The sequence below is a fragment of the Neolamprologus multifasciatus genome, chromosome 13 (genome assembly GCF_963576455.1).
Source record: "Neolamprologus multifasciatus chromosome 13, fNeoMul1.2, whole genome shotgun sequence".
NCBI classification, from domain to species: Eukaryota; Metazoa; Chordata; class Actinopteri; order Cichliformes; family Cichlidae; genus Neolamprologus; species Neolamprologus multifasciatus.
In genome coordinates, this window is record NC_140451.1 from 847,797 (window position 1) to 868,132 (window position 20,336).

Sequence of the window (20,336 nt, forward strand, 5' to 3'; positions counted from 1 at the left end):
GGATGGCCGGCACCTTGCTACGATCCCTGTACAATGTTCCCAGTCTTCCCAGTCTCTCTTGTTGAGGAGGGCACAGATAGTTAGCTGTCAATTACAGAGCACAAGCATCCGAGCTTCGTATAGTGAGAGACAGAGATCATGGACACCAGCAGCAGAAGGAAACCTTCTCTGAAGGCTGGATTCTCCCTCAGAGACAGAGTGAGGCGTTCAGAGTAGAGCTGCTGCTGCTCCACATGACAAGGAGCCAGTTCAGCTGGTTTGGGCACAACATGGAAATCCTGGGAGACTTCCTGTTTAAGGTCAGACATAAATATACACATATACATCTATATATTAGGAATGTGTGTTACTAGCCAACTAATCGGCACCATTGTTGTCACGGTCCTGGGTCGGTGACCCAGTGTTTTTGGGTTTTGTGCACAAACACTGAATTATGAGTGTTTGTGTTTTGGTTTCTGTCCTAGTGTTTCTCCCTAGTTTTGTAGTTCTGCTGAGTCCTTGTTTTTAGGTTTTGTTATTTGGTTTCCCAGAGTTATTCTGTGCTCACACGTCTCTGTGTTCCCTCTGTCTGTCCATCTGCTTGTGAATCTGTTAAGTTCAGTGTCTTGTCCAGACAAGACACTGAACTTAACAGATAACTCTGTGTCTGTGAGTTTCCTGTTTTATTCTGAAGGTCTCTGTCTCATGTGAGTGTGTTCGGTTTCTGTTTCCCCGTCAGCTCTGACGTCTCCCAGCTGTGTTGCCCTCCTGTCTCCCCTGATTACTGCTGTGTGTGTTTAAGCCCTGTGTGTTCTCCAGCCTGCTGCCGGTTCGTTATCTCCCTCCGTCTCCCTGTATCTCCCTGCATGTTCCTATGTTTTTCTCCTCGGGTCTCCAGTTAACGTTTCAGGTTTGTTTTGTTAGTTTTTTAGTTTCCTCCACGTTGCTGTTTCTGTTTGTATCTCCACCTTCAATAAAATCCCCCTGCATCTCAGCTGCCAGCATCTTGGGTCCACACGGCTCATCCCGCGAGCCGTGACAGTACAAACCGACCAGCCCGCTGGAGGACGTTCCGCCTGGCCCGTCGGTCCAGCCTTCAAAAGGGAAGCGGCGATCATGCCGCCGACGCCCTTCGCCTCAGCTAGGCCCCGAGACTTCTGAAGCCGGCTGTGGTGAAAGAGACGTTAATCATGGTTTTCTGACTTTGGGACTATTTACTCCGGGGCCGTGTTTTTCAGTTAGCTGCCCAGCAGCCTCCAGCTCAGTCTTCAGTGTCCCTGCTACCTGTAGCTCAATCTCCAGTCCTGGCGCCTCTCAGCCATCCATGATCTCTATGCAGGAGAAAATCTCACTCCCACCCAGGGTGTTTCTCCCAACTTAGCTGCTTTAGGTACAGTTATTCACTGCAGGGCCTCCCCAGAGGCCAGGCAGCCCCCGGGGACAGCACGGCGTCAGCGCTGCCTGGGCTGAGCCAGTGCCCTGCTCCAGCTACCTCTGTGCCTGTCAGAGGTCTCACAGATTAAACTCCAGCAGGCAAACAAAAGCAATGTTTTCACCTTTATGCTGGATGTTCATCATGAAATTAATCTTTTAAATTATTTGCGCAGTCGATTAAACATTAAAAAGTAACTTCACGTTTATATTCTTCCTCCTTTTGTCTGTTTTGCTGACACGTTTCTGTGTCACATGTCCAATTAGCTACATTTAGTTTGCCTGCCAGAACATCTTCAGCCTTGGTGATAAAAGACTGTTTTTAAGTTTTGTTCACAGCCGAACTGATCAAGTTCAGGGCACCACCAGCCCACCATCACGGTCCACCTCAGTTCCCACTGCAGCGTCAGCCTACCTCATGGTGTGAATGCACTCTGGTTCCTTAGCAAAGGCATAAGCATAACCGCTGGATGTGGTGCCGAAGTCGATGGCAACTACGACCACAAAGGACGGCCCTGACGGCACCTGGTCTGTATCGTTCTGCTGTGCACAAAGAGGAGCAGACAGTTTGGTGGTGTTAGCACATATGATGAGTTCAGAACATCCAATCAGTATATGCAGATAGAAATAACAACATCAAAGTGGTGAAGTGAATATCTGCAGGATGTTCAGTGTTCACTTTGAACGGCACAATGATGATGGAGGCTGCAGGTTGATTTCTGCATTTACTCAGTCCTGCTGTTATGTGACACATGTGAGTGCAGAGCAGACTGTGACCCTCCAATGCCAGGTGTTGTACTCAAACATGATACAAAGGTAATCAGATTACCAGAATGAGAAGAAACGTGTCACTGTAGGAACAATAATGACAAACATGAACACATGACAGTCACCTGAGTGTGTGACGGAGAGAGAGGTGTAATTCCAGGGTCGCCCATGCTCTTTGCTGGAGAGGGATCAGCCATTGCATCTGTACATGAAGACAGTGAAGGGTTTATTATGCAGTTACACACTGTCGTGTCATTTTTAAAGCATGTCTTTAACACGATTTGAACATCAGTAGCAAATGTATTCCTTTTATTTTTCGTTTTATGCACCTTCTTGTTATGCTGTGCAGCCATGCAGCTGTAAGCTTTTGCTACTGTGCAGTGAACAAGGACTCCAGACCTGCAGCTCATCATTTATACATCTATAAGCAGTGTTGGGGAGTAACAGCATACATGTGTTACGTATGTAAAATACAATATGAGTAACTGTACTCTGTTACTTTAAAAGTTACTGTTTAAAAGGTGCCGTTCAGTGTCTCAGTCTCGCAGCCCAGGTCTCCTCTACTTGCAGCATAATGATGTGAAGAAAGATTTTTTGAAAGTATTATTCAAAAAATTATTTAATATGACGGTGATAGGCAGACTGTTCCAGGTATGTAAATATAATAATAACCACTGCAGGCAAGAAGAGAGCCTGACGAGCCCAGCTGTAAGTAAGCTATTAAGACTCGACTGTACACCGTGTTCGTGTTTTCCTCTGAAACAATAAGTTCTGTTGGAGCAGCCTTTCAACGCCTCTCTCTGTCTCTGCTAGCAAAGTTGACCCAGACAACAAAGTAAAGCTAGTTTTCAGCTACGAGCCGACACAGAACCCACCGTATTAGCCAGAGGTCCCTTTACTACGGTTCGGAGCCGCGGACCTTCAGTAACAGTAATAAATCACAGCAATAGTACATTCATGTAGTTGTAAACAGCATGATAATATATTAAGTAATCCAAAGTATTCAGAATACGTTACTCTCATTGAGTAATGTAACAGAATACGTTACAGAATACATTTTGGGACATGTAATCTGTAATCTGTAATGGAATACATTTTAAAAGTAACCTTCCCAACACTGTCTATGTGATATAGAGCTGGTTTAAATGAACATTTTTATGATAAGGGTTCATTTTCTCTCTTTTTTATCCCAAACCAAAACATTTAATGTATCTGCTTGTATCTTCTGACCGTTCACATTCCCACAAACGAGCCTCTAAGGCCGTACGCACTCTTTTTTAAACGTTACATTGCTGGAGACGACCATTCATTGATCTACACAAACAACACACAGCCTGCTTCCTGCTTCAGTCCTGGCTGACTCAACCCTGCGATGTTAGGGGACAACTTTTAGATATTATTTTATTTAAAAATGACAGACTTACATTAACTTAGTAATTAGTACTTAATTGAACCTGAAAATAAACTTCCTGTTGGTTAAATAATCAACTGACAGCCACTATTAGCAGGGGTGTCCTGATCTCCATCCAGACGACACCGTCATTCAGAGGACGCTGCTAACAGAAGCTTAGCCACTGACTTGAATTAGCTCCAGCTTTAAGCACAATACTACGATAAACATAATAAATTGTTATCAGCTGACTAAAGATTTCCATGGTCACACTGACTGAAGAAGGCAATAAGGCTGAAACTAAGACCTGCTGCTTCCATAAATGACCCAGAACACCAAAGAAAGCCGTGCTCCTGCAGCGGCTGCTGACCATGAACTCTGTAAATGCCCAGAAGTGAAATGTGCTGCTTTGTGGGTGTCAAACAGCCAAATGACAACATTTCCTGTGTGGAAAGTGCAGAAAATGTCTGTTGCACCTGTCTTCAAAACACAATGGCATTTCAGTAGAATAGGAGATTGTCTGCCCATTTGCTTCCATCTTTTTCATTAGTGTGGCTTAATAACCTTCAGTGAAAGTGTTCTTTGACTGCATACAATAATAATACTCCCCAGACATGTTGTAAGTGTCTGGCAGAATCGTCTCACGGCGGGACGTCGTGTTATCCATCCTATTTTTCCAGCTCATTCACCCTTTTCTCTTGTCCTCCCCTACAGAGTGGATGAGTGGTCTGAAGACCCATAATACACTTTGCCAGGCAATTACAGTGCAGAATTACAGACCACCTGTGGCTAGACTCCATCAGCCACAGTCCACTCCCCCAAATCACTTTACAACCTGGAGTTTTATTCCCAACAAAGGGTCGGAAAATTCATCACAATTAGCAAAGCAAAGTAACGGTAATCTTATAATAAATAATATTTCAGTTCTTTCTGTGCAGCAGAGAGTTCACTTCTGTTCAATGATTCGTTTACTGTCTGAGGCATGTTTACATCCATCCGTTCTCTCATCCATCACACAATGATTTAAGTCATCCTGCAGCAACACTGTGTCTTCCATGCAGATAACACTGCTGGGTTTGTCCAACCAAGTCATCATTCTTCCCCATTAATCACATTTCTATATGAAAACTATTGACTGAAAATATTTTAGACAAAAACATGATGGACTGTTAGTGCACATTAAATTAAACTGCATTCAATCTCAATCCTCTAAAAATAATTAAGGTTCATTGAACTTTTCATAGAGTTCAAGTCGCTGAACTTTAATTCACAGATCTATCAATTTTAAGGCAAAATAGAAGCTTTAAAAACAAAGTGTTATTTATTACATTTACTCTGTTCAAACCTGAGATTTTATTTTCCAAAGTAAAGGTTAAACTATTAGTCCTGCCCTGATGTTTCCAAATGATCAAACACAAAAATGCAAATGATGCTGATGATGCAGTTATACACGTACCAGCTAAGTCACCTGGTGAAGCAGCAGACACCTTAACGGTACATCTAAATGGTGTCCAACAATGGCTGGAACAAAATCATCTTGTACTGAATTTTAAAAAAAACTGTTTCTATGTGTTTTTTGATTAGGAAACAAAATTCATCTGATGATTTTAAAATCAACCTAAGGAACGAAGAAATAAAGGAGGTCAGAGATTTTAAGTTTTTAGGAATAATTTTAGATTCACATCTTAAATTTGACAAGCATGTAAAGAAGATCTCTAAGACGGTCAAAGCTAATCTGAATTGTTTTAAGTTAATTCGGCACTATATACCCACTTCAGCAGCTCAGTTATTTATGCATTCTGTGATATTTTCACATTTTTCATATTGTATGACAGTTTGGACCCAAGCAGCACCATCTACACTTCAGCCTGTGGTGTCCTTATATAATCAAACTTTAAAAATAATGGATAAACAATCGGTTCGGTGGCATCATTGTCACATTTTACAGAAATATAACTTACTTAGTTTTAAGAGTTTTAATCATTGGTGTTTTCTTAAATTAGTTTTTAAATGTATAAATAGGATGACCCCAGAGTGTCTCAATAGAAACATCCAGAGACAAGACAGTAATCGTGTTACTAGGAGTAAGGTGAACGGCAACTGCAAGATATCATATCGCAGATCTACATTCAGTCAGTCAGCTTTTTCTATAAAGGCCTGACGTCTGTGGAACTCCAACCGATATCAAACTGATTACAGATATTAGATCTTTTACACTGAAGGTTAAAGTTTGGTTAAAGGGAAACCAAAGTTGTAGTCATTTTATCTGGTGATTTTAATTTTATTTTAAATTATTGTCTATCAATTGTAATTGTATTTATGATGTAATTTGGTTTTATGAAAATGTTTTATTGTAATATGTGTTTATTTAGATTGTAAGCCCAACAAGGGACAATTGTTGAAAATTAGCAGTAGCTATAAACCTGTGTGCGGTACATCAGTCTCATGTCTTGCACTTGAACTATGTTTAACTGGACTGTCCATTTTAAATAAATACATTCAAATTCAAATGCAAAAAGTGACATTTAATCCTTCATCAACCTGTTAAACAAAGAGACAAAAGTCGGGTAAATTAGTACGAAGAGTCCACACAGAGGGCGCGTTGTAGTGGATGACTGGGTCAAACGAGTGACAGGCGACTGAGATCCACAGATTAGAAATGTGTTTTTAATCGTTTCATTTTGAAAATATTCTTAGTTTCCTCCTGCAGTTTGCTCAGGTGCAACACAGGAAAGCCTGTGACCATGCTTTGTTCAAGCCAACCAATGACAACCAAGAGGGTAATACTACTACTAGTTACGTACAATGCAGGTCGCAGTGTTCCTGCTTTTCTTGCACGCTTTTTAATCCCACTGCCCTCTTTGGTCAAATAAAAGCACAAGCAGAGCAGAGTCTGTATCTTTATTGTTCTCAAGGAACACAAGCTAAAGTATTTGTTCGTCATAGAGCACCCCAAACGATCAGGACATGAATATTATCATGTACATCCAAACATCCCTTTAATGCCAGGCGTTCTGTAAACGAGCTTTCATCGTCACAAGTCTGTTCAGTACATGTTTCTGGATTGTGAGAGTTGAGACAGTATGAGCACGATTATCCACCACACAAAGGAAAGACGTTTAGGTTTGGTAGATGAGAAGCTACCAATATGTGCAAGTATCAAATACACATTTGTCATATTTATCCATGCATGCCGATGAAAAGAAAGCTGCGTGTAACATGGCTTAAAATGTTACTAAAATGTTACTAACTTGTCACAGCTTTGCACTAATGTGCAACACAGTTCCTGCATCACTATCACTGAAACACATTTCCATAAAAACAAGGTGAATAAGGAGAAAACACTATAGCTAAGTAAATAAGACAATGAAAACATCAGATCTCAATGGGAAATAATCCTGCTTCACTGCTCTGGATGGTGTAATGTGTTAGGAATGTGAAGCATGGAAATGATAAGAATCGGGCTACAAAGGGCTGAACTCAAAAACACTAGAAAAGGCATGCAGCAGGCAAACTTGTCAAACGTTTGTTACAGAAATTCAACATCACTCTGATCAGTTTTAATGCAGGGATCGGCCGATTACGTCCGAGATGAGACGACTGGATGTGAGGCTCCTGAGACTGAATGAGACAGTAGATCTCACTCTAAAGACATACCGACGAGTTATGTGACGACCTTGAAGGGTCTTTAAACACTTCTGCTTCCAGAGAGCTACAGCTGCACCGCCTCTTCCTGCTTAAGGAAGCGTTTCACCTGAAACATAAAGTCCTCTCTCGAGGCTCCACTGACCAAAATCTAGCTTCTCTACATTCTGTTAACCCCGGTCGACCGTTTCATTCCTGTCACTTCACACACACTTCAGATCCCTACCCAATCTGATACCAGACCAGTATCATGTTCATTGGTCCAACCAACATGTCCTACGACATGGCCATCGAGCTCCCCCGTGGAGCGGTATCCCCTCGTGGTCACCTGCTCTCCCTATCCCCTAGGGAAAATAAGGCTATGGAGGAGTACATTACAGAGGCTCTCCAGCAGGGCTTTATTTGACCCTCCACCTTCCCAGCCGCCGCTGAGTTCTTCTTTGTTAAGAAGAAGGATGGCACAGCTGGCTGCTGGCACCTTTCTTAGCTGCTACCTCAAAGCACATTGTGTGCTGTCAGTCCTGTGTGCTGCACACCAACATTCAATATTTAGTATTTACTGTTATTTACTGTTAGCTAGATTAATGCAGTGTTGCTGTGTTTGTTATGTTGGTCTCTTTTTTGCTTGTTTTCTCTTTTTTTCCTCTCAACAGGTGATCCAGGAGATTTTCTCTTTTTAAGTGTCCTTTCTCACTCGCCCTCTTCCCCTCTGTTTTTCTTTCCTTCAACTTTTTTCTCCCTTTCTCCAGCCATGTCTGTCCCATCTGAAACAACTGGAAATCAAATCAAATAAATAACAACAAAGGTTGATCAAATGGACCAAAACGGCACGGCCATGATGATCCACTTGGCAAAGTAAATCCGTCGGGTATCTTTGTTGGCTTTCAGACACCAATCGGACGCCTAAAGAACCAAACAAGACAAAAAAAATACTGTACTGATTGTCGGGGTTTGAATAAGTTAACCATCAAGAATCGCCATCCCCTCCCTCTGCTCTCGACTTCCTCTCCCAGGCCAGTAACTTTACTAAACTGGACCCGTGCAGCGCCTACAGTTTGGTATCAGAGAAGCGGACGAGTGGAGGACAGCCTTCATTACCGCTAACAGGCACTGGGGGTACCTGGTGAAGCCACTTGGCCTGTGCAACAGCCCTGCGGTCTTCCAACACCTGACCAACGACATCCTTCATGACATGCCAGGCTGGTGGGTGTTCCCCTATTTGAACGACATCTTCCTCTTATGACGGTGCTAAACAGACTGCTGTAATACCAACTATTCTGTAAACTGGAGAACTGCGCCTTTCTTCAGCGGTCCACCACCTTCCATGGCTTTGCTATCTCTTCCAACAGTTTAGTCACGGATCTGGAAAAGATCCAAGCGGCGAGCCAAACTTTAGCTCCATTGTCACCCCGTTAACATCCCTCACCAAACCTGCTTACTAGCCTAAAGCCCCCAAACCCATCCTGCTCCACCCTGATCCTGCTAAACCGTTTGTGCTGGAGGTTGTCAGGTGTCTGAGTTTATTTGGACTAGAGTTATGAAGTAGTTATGTTTAACTAAGGGCTTCTGAGTTTTGGTTACTTGTGTTCTAGTTTGGCTATTGTTAGCTTTCATGTTTGTTCTCTTCATGTCCAGTTTGTCTCTTTGTTTCCAGTTTGTCTCTTTGTTTCCAGTTTGTCTTAGTTTCTCCTGACTGTGTGTCGTCATGTCTGGTTATGTCAAGTCTCTGTCTCCACGTTTCTCTCACTCTCTGTCTTTAGTCAGTCTGAGCATGGAGTGTGTTTTTATTTTTCCTGTTTTGTGATAGTCTGTTGTCCTAACCTGCCTTGCCTCACACAGCATCACATGACACAAGATCATAGCATGGCCACGTTCCCTTTACTCCTTTACTCTGGCCAGAGTTTATGGTCAAAGAGTCACTGGGAATGAGGATCGATGCATTGAGGAGCATTCAAAGCATGAGACATGGAAGCAGTTTGGTTTTAACTAAAAGAAACTTGAAAGAAGTAATACTCCAATACATGCTTTTATACTAAGAGAGACAGTACGTCATCAGTAAGTCTTCAGCCTTCACGGCCCAGAGAGAAACCTGTCACAGAACAAGACTGTACAGAAAAGCATTAAAGCTGTCAGCTACTCGAGAACACTGTTAAACAGTAGAAGAGAACAGAATAAAGCCTGATTTCCACTAATTCTGCAAATATCTTTTTTCTTGACAGAATACTTCTTAATAAGTATTCAACAATACAGTTATTGTGCAGTAGAGTGTTGGGAAGGTTACTTTTAACATGTATTCCATTACAGATTACAGAATACATGCCCCAAAATGTATTCTGTAACGTATTCCGTTACTCAATGAGAGTAACGTATTCTGAATACTTTGGATTACTTAATATATTATCATGCTGTTTACAACTACATGAATGTACTATTGCTGTGATTTATTACTGTTACTGAAGGTCCGCGGCTCCGAACCGTAGTAAAGGGACCTCTGGCTAATACGGTGGGTTCTGTGTCGGCTCGTAGCTGAAAACTAGCTTTACTTTGTTGTCTGGGTCAACTTTGCTAGCAGAGACAGAGAGAGGCGTTGAAAGGCTGCTCCAACAGAACTTATTGTTTCAGAGGAAAACACGAACACGGTGTACAGTCGAGTCTTAATAGCTTACTTACAGCTGGGCTCGTCAGGCTCTCTTCTTGGCTGCAGTGGTTATTATTATATTTACATGCTTCCAGCTCCCGTTTCTGCTCGATGACAGCTCGTACTTTTCCTTTTTCTCCCTCCCTCGCTCACAGACACATAACGTGTATGGCAGTCCATTCTCCCTGCAGCACGGACTACACTGCCCATGATGCTACATTCTTTAGAGCTATACCGGTAGCATTCTGCCTGTTAGCTTAGCACAACAACAACAAAAAGGCCTCTCTCACCCAGGAAACACGCAGAGAGAAAGCGGCACCCTGTAACCATGGCAACCGTAACGCTGCCTGGAACAACAGAACGTAGCTGTCAAACAAAACCCAAACAGTCCTGACCCGCCACAATATGAAACAGGGAAGTACCGCCGTGTAATCCATTTATTTCAACAAAGTAACTGTATTCTAAATACCACCTTTTTAAACGGTAACTGTAACGGAATACAGTTACTCATATTTTGTACTTTAAATACGTAACGGCGGTACATGTATTCTGTTACTCCCCAACACTGGTGCAGTATATGTTGATAATAATGTGCAAGACTGAGGCATTTTTATATCATAAAATAAAACTCAGCATAATTTGGACCATTAAGGACCACTGTTCACTGGATGAAAAGCTGAATAACATTATAGAAAGAAACAAGAGTGAGCTGGTGTAGCTGCAGCATTATATTACTTTAAACCACAGGTCAAGACATACTAACGACAAGTGGGCTACTGGAACTAAGCATGCATGGATAAGGAATGATAATACGGAATGACGGGTTGATCTTTGCACACAGCTGTCTCTCAGTGTACTTCCAGTTTCCCATCAAAAAATCTCTATTTTCTGCATTATTCGCTTGTTATTCACCAGGCGCTGTTTTTTTATTTCAATGAATTTGACAAGAAAGTCTGATTTCTGCTGTTTAACAGCAAAGACTTTTACAAATGATTGCTTATCAGTGTCTCAAATCAAACCTCTGTAACTTTGCTCTGCTTCACTTCAGCAGCATCAGGTGATGTTCACATGTTGATTCATGGCTTTTTACCTGCTATAAAAAGCCAGGCCAGGAAAATCTTCCTCATGTTTTTCTGTTTCATCCACAGTTACTTTGACACAAAGGCATCTGCTGTGATGCTCACACCTCCGATGAAGTCTCACAGTGTCGGCTTTGTTTTAAACCAAGATAGTTTACACCGAGTTTGTAATTGCAGAGAAACAGTCCAAAAAATTGGAATTAAATATTTATAATTTACAAGCTTCTTTCAGCAGTACATAACCAAGATAAATGTAATATTTCTGCCTGTCTGAGTCAAAACTGAATTGAATTCAATCAAATTGAAATCTTGTTACTCCGAACTGAATCAGTTGTAAAAATCAGTGATGACACCCAGCACTAAAACTGGCCTCTCCACAACGTGGAGGCTCCTCTCTGACATCATAATAACATAGCTGAACAGGCACATTCAACATTTAAGATCATATATTTGTCATTGTAGAAAGATACAAAGACATTTTGTTTGGTGACTATTAACCAGTAAAAAGGAATAAACTTCACTTTAAAAAGACAAAAAACTAATATAAAGATCTAAGAATAAAAAGAGCTATGTACAAACAACAGGAATATTTGCAAACGTTGTGCTGTTGTTATGAGAGCAAGTGCAGACATTCTGTTTTTTTACATGACTGCAAAGATTGCAAAGTTGTGCATGTGCCCGTGCACTAAATCAGTCCCAACAGTTTGCTAATAAAGGCCACAGCCATGAGGAGGAAGCTGCTCTTCACTCTTTCCTGGTTTTAAATGTCCAGTATCTATTCCCCCAAGGTAAAAGTGTAAACAGGTGATGACCAGGTATGTCAACTCTCTGCTTATGAAGCTGGCTTTCTGTTTAAGGCAGTCAGCATACACAGTGTGCCATTGTTGGAGTTTGCTCCCTCCCTCTGGTTGCCTCGACGACACGGGTAAGGTGTTTTTTGTTGTCTGCTTAGCAAACCACACTGTAAAACACACAGTGAGGAGCTGAGTGCGTTACAGTGAGTGAGGAGCTGAGTGCGTTACAGTGAGTGAGAGCCGAGGGCGTTACAGTGAGTGAGAGCCGAGTGCGTTACAGAAAGTGAGCTCCGAGTGCGTTACAGTGAGTGAGAGCCGAGGGCGTTACAGTGAGTGAGAGCCGAGTGCGTTACAGTGAGTGAGAGCCGAGGGCGTTACAGTGAGTGAGAGCCGAGTGCGTTACAGTGAGTGAGGAGCTGAGTGCGTTACAGTGAGTGAGATCCGAGTGCGTTACAGTGAGTGAGAGCCGAGGGCGTTACAGTGAGTGAGAGCCGAGTGCGTTACAGTGAGTGAGAGCCGAGGGCGTTACAGTGAGTGAGAGCCGAGTGCGTTACAGTGAGTGAGATCCGAGTGCGTTACAGTGAGCGAGAGCCGAGGGCGTTACAGTGAGTGAGAGCCGAGTGCGTTACAGTGAGTGAGAGCCGAGTGCGTTACAGTGAGTGAGATCCGAGTGCGTTACAGTGAGTGAGGAGCTGAGTGTGTTACAGTGAGTGAGGAGCTGAGTGCGTTACAGAGAGTGAGATCCGAGTGCGTTACAGTGAGTGAGAGCCGAGGGCGTTACAGTGAGTGAGAGCCGAGTGCGTTACAGTGAGTGAGGAGCTGAGTGCGTTACAGTGAGTGAGATCCGAGTGCGTTACAGTGAGTGAGGAGCTGAGTGCGTTACAGTGAGTGAGGAGCTGAGTGCGTTACAGTGAGTGAGATCCGAGTGCGTTACAGTGAGTGAGATCCGAGTGCGTTACAGTGAGTGAGAGCCGAGAGCGTTACAGTGAGCGAGAGCCGAGGGCGTTACAGTGAGTGAGAGCCGAGGGCGTTACAGTGAGTGAGAGCCGAGTGCGTTACAGTGAGTGAGAGCCGAGGGCGTTACAGTGAGTGAGAGCCGAGTGCGTTACAGTGAGTGAGGAGCTGAGTGCGTTACAGTGAGTGAGATCCGAGTGCGTTACAGTGAGTGAGAGCCGAGGGCGTTACAGTGAGTGAGAGCCGAGTGCGTTACAGTGAGTGAGAGCCGAGGGCGTTACAGTGAGTGAGAGCCGAGTGCGTTACAGTGAGTGAGAGCCGAGGGCGTTACAGTGAGTGAGAGCCGAGTGCGTTACAGTGAGTGAGAGCCGAGGGCGTTACAGTGAGTGAGAGCCGAGTGCGTTACAGTGAGTGAGAGCCGAGTGCGTTACAGTGAGTGAGAGCCGAGGGCGTTACAGTGAGTGAGAGCCGAGTGCGTTACAGTGAGTGAGAGCCGAGGGCGTTACAGTGAGTGAGAGCCGAGTGCGTTACAGTGAGTGAGATCCGAGTGCGTTACAGTGAGCGAGAGCCGAGGGCGTTACAGTGAGTGAGAGCCGAGTGCGTTACAGTGAGTGAGAGCCGAGTGCGTTACAGTGAGTGAGAGCCGAGGGCGTTACAGTGAGTGAGAGCCGAGTGCGTTACAGTGAGTGAGGAGCTGAGTGCGTTACAGTGAGTGAGATCCGAGTGCGTTACAGTGAGTGAGAGCCGAGGGCGTTACAGTGAGTGAGAGCCGAGTGCGTTACAGTGAGTGAGAGCCGAGGGCGTTACAGTGAGTGAGAGCCGAGTGCGTTACAGTGAGTGAGAGCCGAGGGCGTTACAGTGAGTGAGAGCCGAGTGCGTTACAGTGAGTGAGAGCCGAGGGCGTTACAGTGAGTGAGAGCCGAGTGCGTTACAGTGAGTGAGAGCCGAGTGCGTTACAGTGAGTGAGAGCCGAGGGCGTTACAGTGAGTGAGAGCCGAGTGCGTTACAGTGAGTGAGAGCCGAAGGCGTTACAGTGAGTGAGAGCCGAGTGCGTTACAGTGAGTGAGATCCGAGTGCGTTACAGTGAGTGAGGAGCTGAGTGTGTTACAGTGAGTGAGGAGCTGAGTGCGTTACAGAGAGTGAGATCCGAGTGCGTTACAGTGAGTGAGGAGCTGAGTGCGTTACAGTGAGTGAGATCCGAGTGCGTTACAGTGAGTGAGAGCCGAGGGCGTTACAGTGAGTGAGAGCCGAGGGCGTTACAGTGAGTGAGAGCCGAGTGCGTTACAGTGAGTGAGAGCCGAGGGCGTTACAGTGAGTGAGAGCCGAGTGCGTTACAGTGAGTGAGAGCCGAGGGCGTTACAGTGAGCGAGAGCCGAGGGCGTTACAGTGAGTGAGAGCCGAGGGCGTTACAGTGAGTGAGAGCCGAGTGCGTTACAGTGAGTGAGGAGCTGAGTGCGTTACAGTGAGTGAGGAGCTGAGTGCGTTACAGTGAGTGAGGAGCTGAGTGCGTTACAGTGAGTGAGATCCGAGTGCGTTACAGTGAGTGAGATCCGAGTGCGTTACAGTGAGCGAGAGCCGAGGGCGTTACAGTGAGTGAGAGCCGAGGGCGTTACAGTGAGTGAGAGCCGAGTGCGTTACAGTGAGTGAGGAGCTGAGTGCGTTACAGTGAGTGAGATCCGAGTGCGTTACAGTGAGTGAGGAGCTGAGTGCGTTACAGTGAGTGAGATCCGAGTGCGTTACAGTGAGTGAGAGCCGAGTGCGTTACAGTGAGTGAGGAGCTGAGTGCGTTACAGAGAGTGAGATCCGAGTGCGTTACAGTGAGTGAGAGCCGAGTGCGTTACAGTGAGTGAGATCCGAGTGCGTTACAGTGAGTGAGAGCCGAGTGCGTTACAGTGAGTGAGGAGCTGAGTGCGTTACAGTGAGTGAGAGCCGAGTGCGTTACAGTGAGTGAGGAGCTGAGTGCGTTACAGAGAGTGAGATCCGAGTGCGTTACAGTGAGTGAGAGCCGAGTGCGTTACAGTGAGTGAGATCCGAGTGCGTTACAGTGAGTGAGAGCCGAGTGCGTTACAGTGAGTGAGGAGCTGAGTGCGTTACAGAGAGTGAGATCCGAGTGCGTTACAGTGAGTGAGAGCCGAGGGCGTTACAGTGAGTGAGAGCCGAGTGTGTCACAGTGAGTGAGAGCAGAGTGCATTACAGTGAGTGAGATCCGAGTGCGTTACAGTGTTTGAGAGCCGAGTGCGTTACAGTGAGTGAGATCCGAGTGCGTTACAGTGTTTGAGATCCGAGTGCGTTACAGTGAGTGAGGAGCTGAGAGCGTTACAGTGAGTGAGATCCGAGGGCGTTACAGTGTTTGAGAGCCGAGTGCGTTACAGTGTTTGAGAGCCGAGTGCGTTACAGTGAGTGAGATCCGAGTGCGTTACAGTGAGTGAGATCCGAGTGCGTTACAGTGTTTGAGAGCCGAGTGCGTTACAGTGAGTGAGAGCCGAGTGCGTTACAGTGAGTGAGATCCGAGTGCGTTACAGTGAGTGAGATCCGAGTGCGTTACAGTGAGTGAGATCCGAGTGCGTTACAGTGAGTGAGAGCCGAGTGCGTTACAGTGAGTGAGAGCCGAGTGCGTTACAGTGAGTGAGATCCGAGTGCGTTACAGTGAGTGAGAGCCGAGTGCGTTACAGTGAGTGAGGAGCTGAGTGCGTTACAGTGAGTGAGATCCGAGTGCGTTACAGTGAGTGAGAGCCGAGGGCGTTACAGTGAGTGAGATCCGAGTGTGTCACAGTGAGTGAGAGCAGAGTGCATTACAGTGAGTGAGATCCGAGTGCGTTACAGTGTTTGAGAGCCGAGTGCGTTACAGTGAGTGAGATCCGAGTGCGTTACAGTGAGTGAGGAGCTGAGTGCGTTACAGAGAGTGAGATCCGAGTGCGTTACAGTGTTTGAGAGCCGAGTGCGTTACAGTGAGTGAGATCCGAGTGCGTTACAGTGTTTGAGATCCGAGTGCGTTACAGTGAGTGAGGAGCTGAGAGCGTTACAGTGAGTGAGATCCGAGGGCGTTACAGTGTTTGAGAGCCGAGTGCGTTACAGTGTTTGAGAGCCGAGTGCGTTACAGTGAGTGAGATCCGAGTGCGTTACAGTGAGTGAGATCCGAGTGCGTTACAGTGAGTGAGATCCGAGTGCGTTACAGTGAGTGAGATCCGAGTGCGTTACAGTGAGTGAGATCCGAGTGCGTTACAGTGAGTGAGATCCGAGTGCGTTACAGTGTTTGAGAGCCGAGTGCGTTACAGTGAGTGAGATCCGAGTGCGTTACAGTGTTTGAGATCCGAGTGCGTTACAGTGAGTGAGGAGCTGAGAGCGTTACAGTGAGTGAGATCCGAGGGCGTTACAGTGTTTGAGAGCCGAGTGCGTTACAGTGTTTGAGAGCCGAGTGCGTTACAGTGAGTGAGATCCGAGTGCGTTACAGTGAGTGAGATCCGAGTGCGTTACAGTGAGTGAGATCCGAGTGCGTTACAGTGAGTGAGATCCGAGTGCGTTACAGTGAGTGAGATCCGAGTGCGTTACAGTGAGTGAGATCCGAGTGCGTTACAGTGAGTGAGATCCGAGTGCGTTACAGTGTTTGAGATCCGAGTGCGTTACAGTGAGTGAGGAGCTGAGAGCGTTACAGTGAGTGAGATCCGAGGGCGTTACAGTGTTTGAGAGCCGAGTGCGTTACAGTGTTTGAGAGCCGAGTGCGTTACAGTGAGTGAGATCCGAGTGCGTTACAGTGAGTGAGATCCGAGTGCGTTACAGTGAGTGAGATCCGAGTGCGTTACAGTGTTTGAGAGCCGAGTGCGTTACAGTGAGTGAGAGCCGAGTGCGTTACAGTGAGTGAGATCCGAGTGCGTTACAGTGAGTGAGATCCGAGTGCGTTACAGTGAGTGAGAGCCGAGTGCGTTACAGTGAGTGAGAGCAGAGTGCGTTACAGTGAGTGAGAGCCGAGTGCGTTACAGTGAGTGAGAGCAGAGTGCGTTACAGTGAGTGAGATCCGAGTGCGTTACAGTGAGTGAGAGCCGAGTGCGTTACAGTGAGTGACAGCCGAGTGCGTTACAGTGAGTGAGATCCGAGTGCGTTACAGTGAGTGAGAGCCGAGTGCGTTACAGTGAGTGACAGCCGAGTGCGTTACAGTGAGTGAGATCCGAGTGCGTTACAGTGAGTGAGATCCGAGTGCGTTACAGTGAGTGAGAGCCGAGTGCGTTACAGTGAGTGAGGAGCTGAGTGCGTTACAGAGAGTGAGATCCGAGTGCGTTACAGTGAGTGAGAGCCGAGTGCGTTACAGTGAGTGAGATCCGAGTGCGTTACAGTGAGTGAGAGCCGAGTGCGTTACAGTGAGTGAGGAGCTGAGTGCGTTACAGTGAGTGAGATCCGAGTGCGTTACAGTGAGTGAGAGCCGAGTGCGTTACAGTGAGTGAGATCCGAGTGCGTTACAGTGAGTGAGAGCCGAGTGCGTTACAGTGAGTGAGGAGCTGAGTGCGTTACAGAGAGTGAGATCCGAGTGCGTTACAGTGAGTGAGAGCCGAGTGCGTTACAGTGAGTGAGATCCGAGTGCGTTACAGTGAGTGAGAGCCGAGTGCGTTACAGTGAGTGAGGAGCTGAGTGCGTTACAGAGAGTGAGATCCGAGTGCGTTACAGTGAGTGAGATCCGAGGGCGTTACAGTGTTTGAGAGCCGAGTGCGTTACAGTGTTTGAGAGCCGAGTGCGTTACAGTGAGTGAGATCCGAGTGCGTTACAGTGAGTGAGATCCGAGTGCGTTACAGTGTTTGAGAGCCGAGTGCGTTACAGTGAGTGAGAGCCGAGTGCGTTACAGTGAGTGAGATCCGAGTGCGTTACAGTGAGTGAGATCCGAGTGCGTTACAGTGAGTGAGATCCGAGTGCGTTACAGTGAGTGAGAGCCGAGTGCGTTACAGTGAGTGAGAGCCGAGTGCGTTACAGTGAGTGAGATCCGAGTGCGTTACAGTGAGTGAGAGCCGAGTGCGTTACAGTGAGTGAGGAGCTGAGTGCGTTACAGTGAGTGAGATCCGAGTGCGTTACAGTGAGTGAGAGCCGAGTGCGTTACAGTGAGTGAGATCCGAGTGCGTTACAGTGAGTGAGAGCCGAGGGCGTTACAGTGAGTGAGATCAGAGTGCGTTACAGTGATTGAGAGCCGAGTGCGTTACAGTGAGTGAGAGCCGAGTGCGTTACAGTGAGTGAGGAGCTGAGTGCGTTACAGTGAGTGAGATCCGAGTGCGTTACAGTGAGTGAGAGCCGAGTGCGTTACAGTGAGTGAGGAGCTGAGTGCGTTACAGAGAGTGAGATCCGAGTGCGTTACAGTGAGTGAGAGCCGAGTGTGTCACAGTGAGTGAGAGCAGAGTGCATTACAGTGAGTGAGATCCGAGTGCGTTACAGTGTTTGAGAGCCGAGTGCGTTACAGTGAGTGAGATCCGAGTGCGTTACAGTGAGTGAGGAGCTGAGTGCGTTACAGAGAGTGAGATCCGAGTGCGTTACAGTGTTTGAGAGCCGAGTGCGTTACAGTGAGTGAGATCCGAGTGCGTTACAGTGTTTGAGATCCGAGTGCGTTACAGTGAGTGAGGAGCTGAGAGCGTTACAGTGAGTGAGATCCGAGTGCGTTACAGTGAGTGAGAGCCGAGTGCGTTACAGTGAGTGAGGAGCTGAGAGCGTTACAGTGAGTGAGATCCGAGTGCGTTACAGTGAGTGAGAGCCGAGTGCGTTACAGTGAGTGAGGAGCTGAGTGCGTTACAGAGAGTGAGATCCGAGGGCGTTACAGTGTTTGAGAGCCGAGTGCGTTACAGTGAGTGAGATCCGAGTGCGTTACAGTGAGTGAGATCCGAGTGCGTTACAGTGAGTGAGATCCGAGTGCGTTACAGTGTTTGAGAGCCGAGTGCGTTACAGTGAGTGAGATCCGAGTGCGTTACAGTGAGTGAGATCCGAGTGCGTTACAGTGAGTGAGAGCCGAGTGCGTTACAGTGAGTGAGAGCAGAGTGCGTTACAGTGAGTGAGAGCCGAGTGCGTTACAGTGAGTGAGAGCAGAGTGCGTTACAGTGAGTGAGATCCGAGTGCGTTACAGTGAGTGAGGAGCTGAGTGCGTTACAGTGAGTGAGATCCGAGTGCGTTACAGTGAGTGAGAGCCGAGTGCGTTACAGTGAGTGAGGAGCTGAGTGCGTTACAGAGAGTGAGATCCGAGTGCGTTACAGTGAGTGAGAGCCGAGTGCGTTACAGTGAGTGAGATCCGAGTGCGTTACAGTGAGTGAGAGCCGAGTGCGTTACAGTGAGTGAGGAGCTGAGTGCGTTACAGTGAGTGAGATCCGAGTGCGTTACAGTGAGTGAGGAGCTGAGTGCGTTACAGAGAGTGAGATCCGAGTGCGTTACAGTGAGTGAGAGCCGAGGGCGTTACAGTGAGTGAGATCCGAGTGTGTCACAGTGAGTGAGAGCAGAGTGCATTACAGTGAGTGAGATCCGAGTGCGTTACAGTGTTTGAGAGCCGAGTGCGTTACAGTGAGTGAGATCCGAGTGCGTTACAGTGAGTGAGGAGCTGAGAGCGTTACAGTGAGTGAGATCCGAGTGCGTTACAGTGAGTGAGATCCGAGTGCGTTACAGTGTTTGAGAGCCGAGTGCGTTACAGTGAGTGAGAGCCGAGTGCGTTACAGTGAGTGAGATCCGAGTGCGTTACAGTGAGTGAGATCCGAGTGCGTTACAGTGAGTGAGATCCGAGTGCGTTACAGTGAGTGAGAGCCGAGTGCGTTACAGTGAGTGAGAGCCGAGTGCGTTACAGTGAGTGAGATCCGAGTGTGTCACAGTGAGTGAGAGCAGAGTGCATTACAGTGAGTGAGATCCGAGTGCGTTACAGTGAGTGAGATCCGAGTGCGTTACAGTGAGTGAGGAGCTGAGAGCGTTACAGTGAGTGAGATCCGAGTGCGTTACAGTGAGTGAGATCCGAGTGCGTTACAGTGTTTGAGAGCCGAGTGCGTTACAGTGAGTGAGAGCCGAGTGCGTTACAGTGAGTGAGATCCGAGTGCGTTACAGTGAGTGAGATCCGAGTGCGTTACAGTGAGTGAGATCCGAGTGCGTTACAGTGAGTGAGAGCCGAGTGCGTTACAGTGAGTGAGATCCGAGTGCGTTACAGTGAGTGAGATCCGAGTGCGTTACAGTGAGTGAGATCCGAGTGCGTTACAGTGTTTGAGAGCCGAGTGCGTTACAGTGAGTGAGATCCGAGTGCGTTACAGTGAGTGAGATCCGAGTGCGTTACAGTGAGTGAGAGCCGAGTGCGTTACAGTGAGTGAGATCCGAGTGCGTTACAGTGAGTGAGAGCCGAGTGCGTTACAGTGAGTGAGATCCGAGTGCGTTACAGTGAGTGAGATCCGAGTGCGTTACAGTGAGTGAGAGCCGAGTGCGTTACAGTGAGTGAGAGCCGAGTGCGTTACAGTGAGTGAGAGCCGAGTGCGTTACAGTGAGTGAGATCCGAGTGCGTTACAGTGAGTGAGATCCGAGTGCGTTACAGTGAGTGAGATCCGAGTGCGTTACAGTGAGTGAGAGCCGAGTGCGTTACAGTGAGTGAGAGCCGAGTGCGTTACAGTGAGTGAGAGCCGAGTGCGTTACAGTGAGTGAGATCCGAGTGCGTTACAGTGAGTGAGGAGCTG

At 46.9% G+C, this 20,336-nt stretch overlaps 1 protein-coding gene across 5 annotated transcripts in view; it reads right to left on the reverse strand.

Moving 5' to 3' along the window:
• The window catches only part of hspa12a (heat shock protein family A (Hsp70) member 12A), a 75,627-nt gene that overhangs the window by 29,533 nt on the left and 25,758 nt on the right, over positions 1 to 20,336 (reverse strand). For 3 of the 5 annotated variants that reach the window (XM_085183209.1, XM_085183213.1, XM_085183210.1), the window contains exons 2-3: positions 2,304 to 2,380; positions 1,826 to 1,953 (exon numbers count right to left, since the gene is read on the reverse strand). In XM_085183209.1, coding sequence (XP_085039335.1) covers positions 1,826 to 1,953; positions 2,304 to 2,380 — 205 coding nt within the window. The remainder of the gene's footprint in view (positions 1 to 1,825; positions 1,954 to 2,303; positions 2,381 to 20,336) is intronic. The other 2 variants (XM_085183211.1, XM_085183212.1) reach the window with 1 other exon arrangement.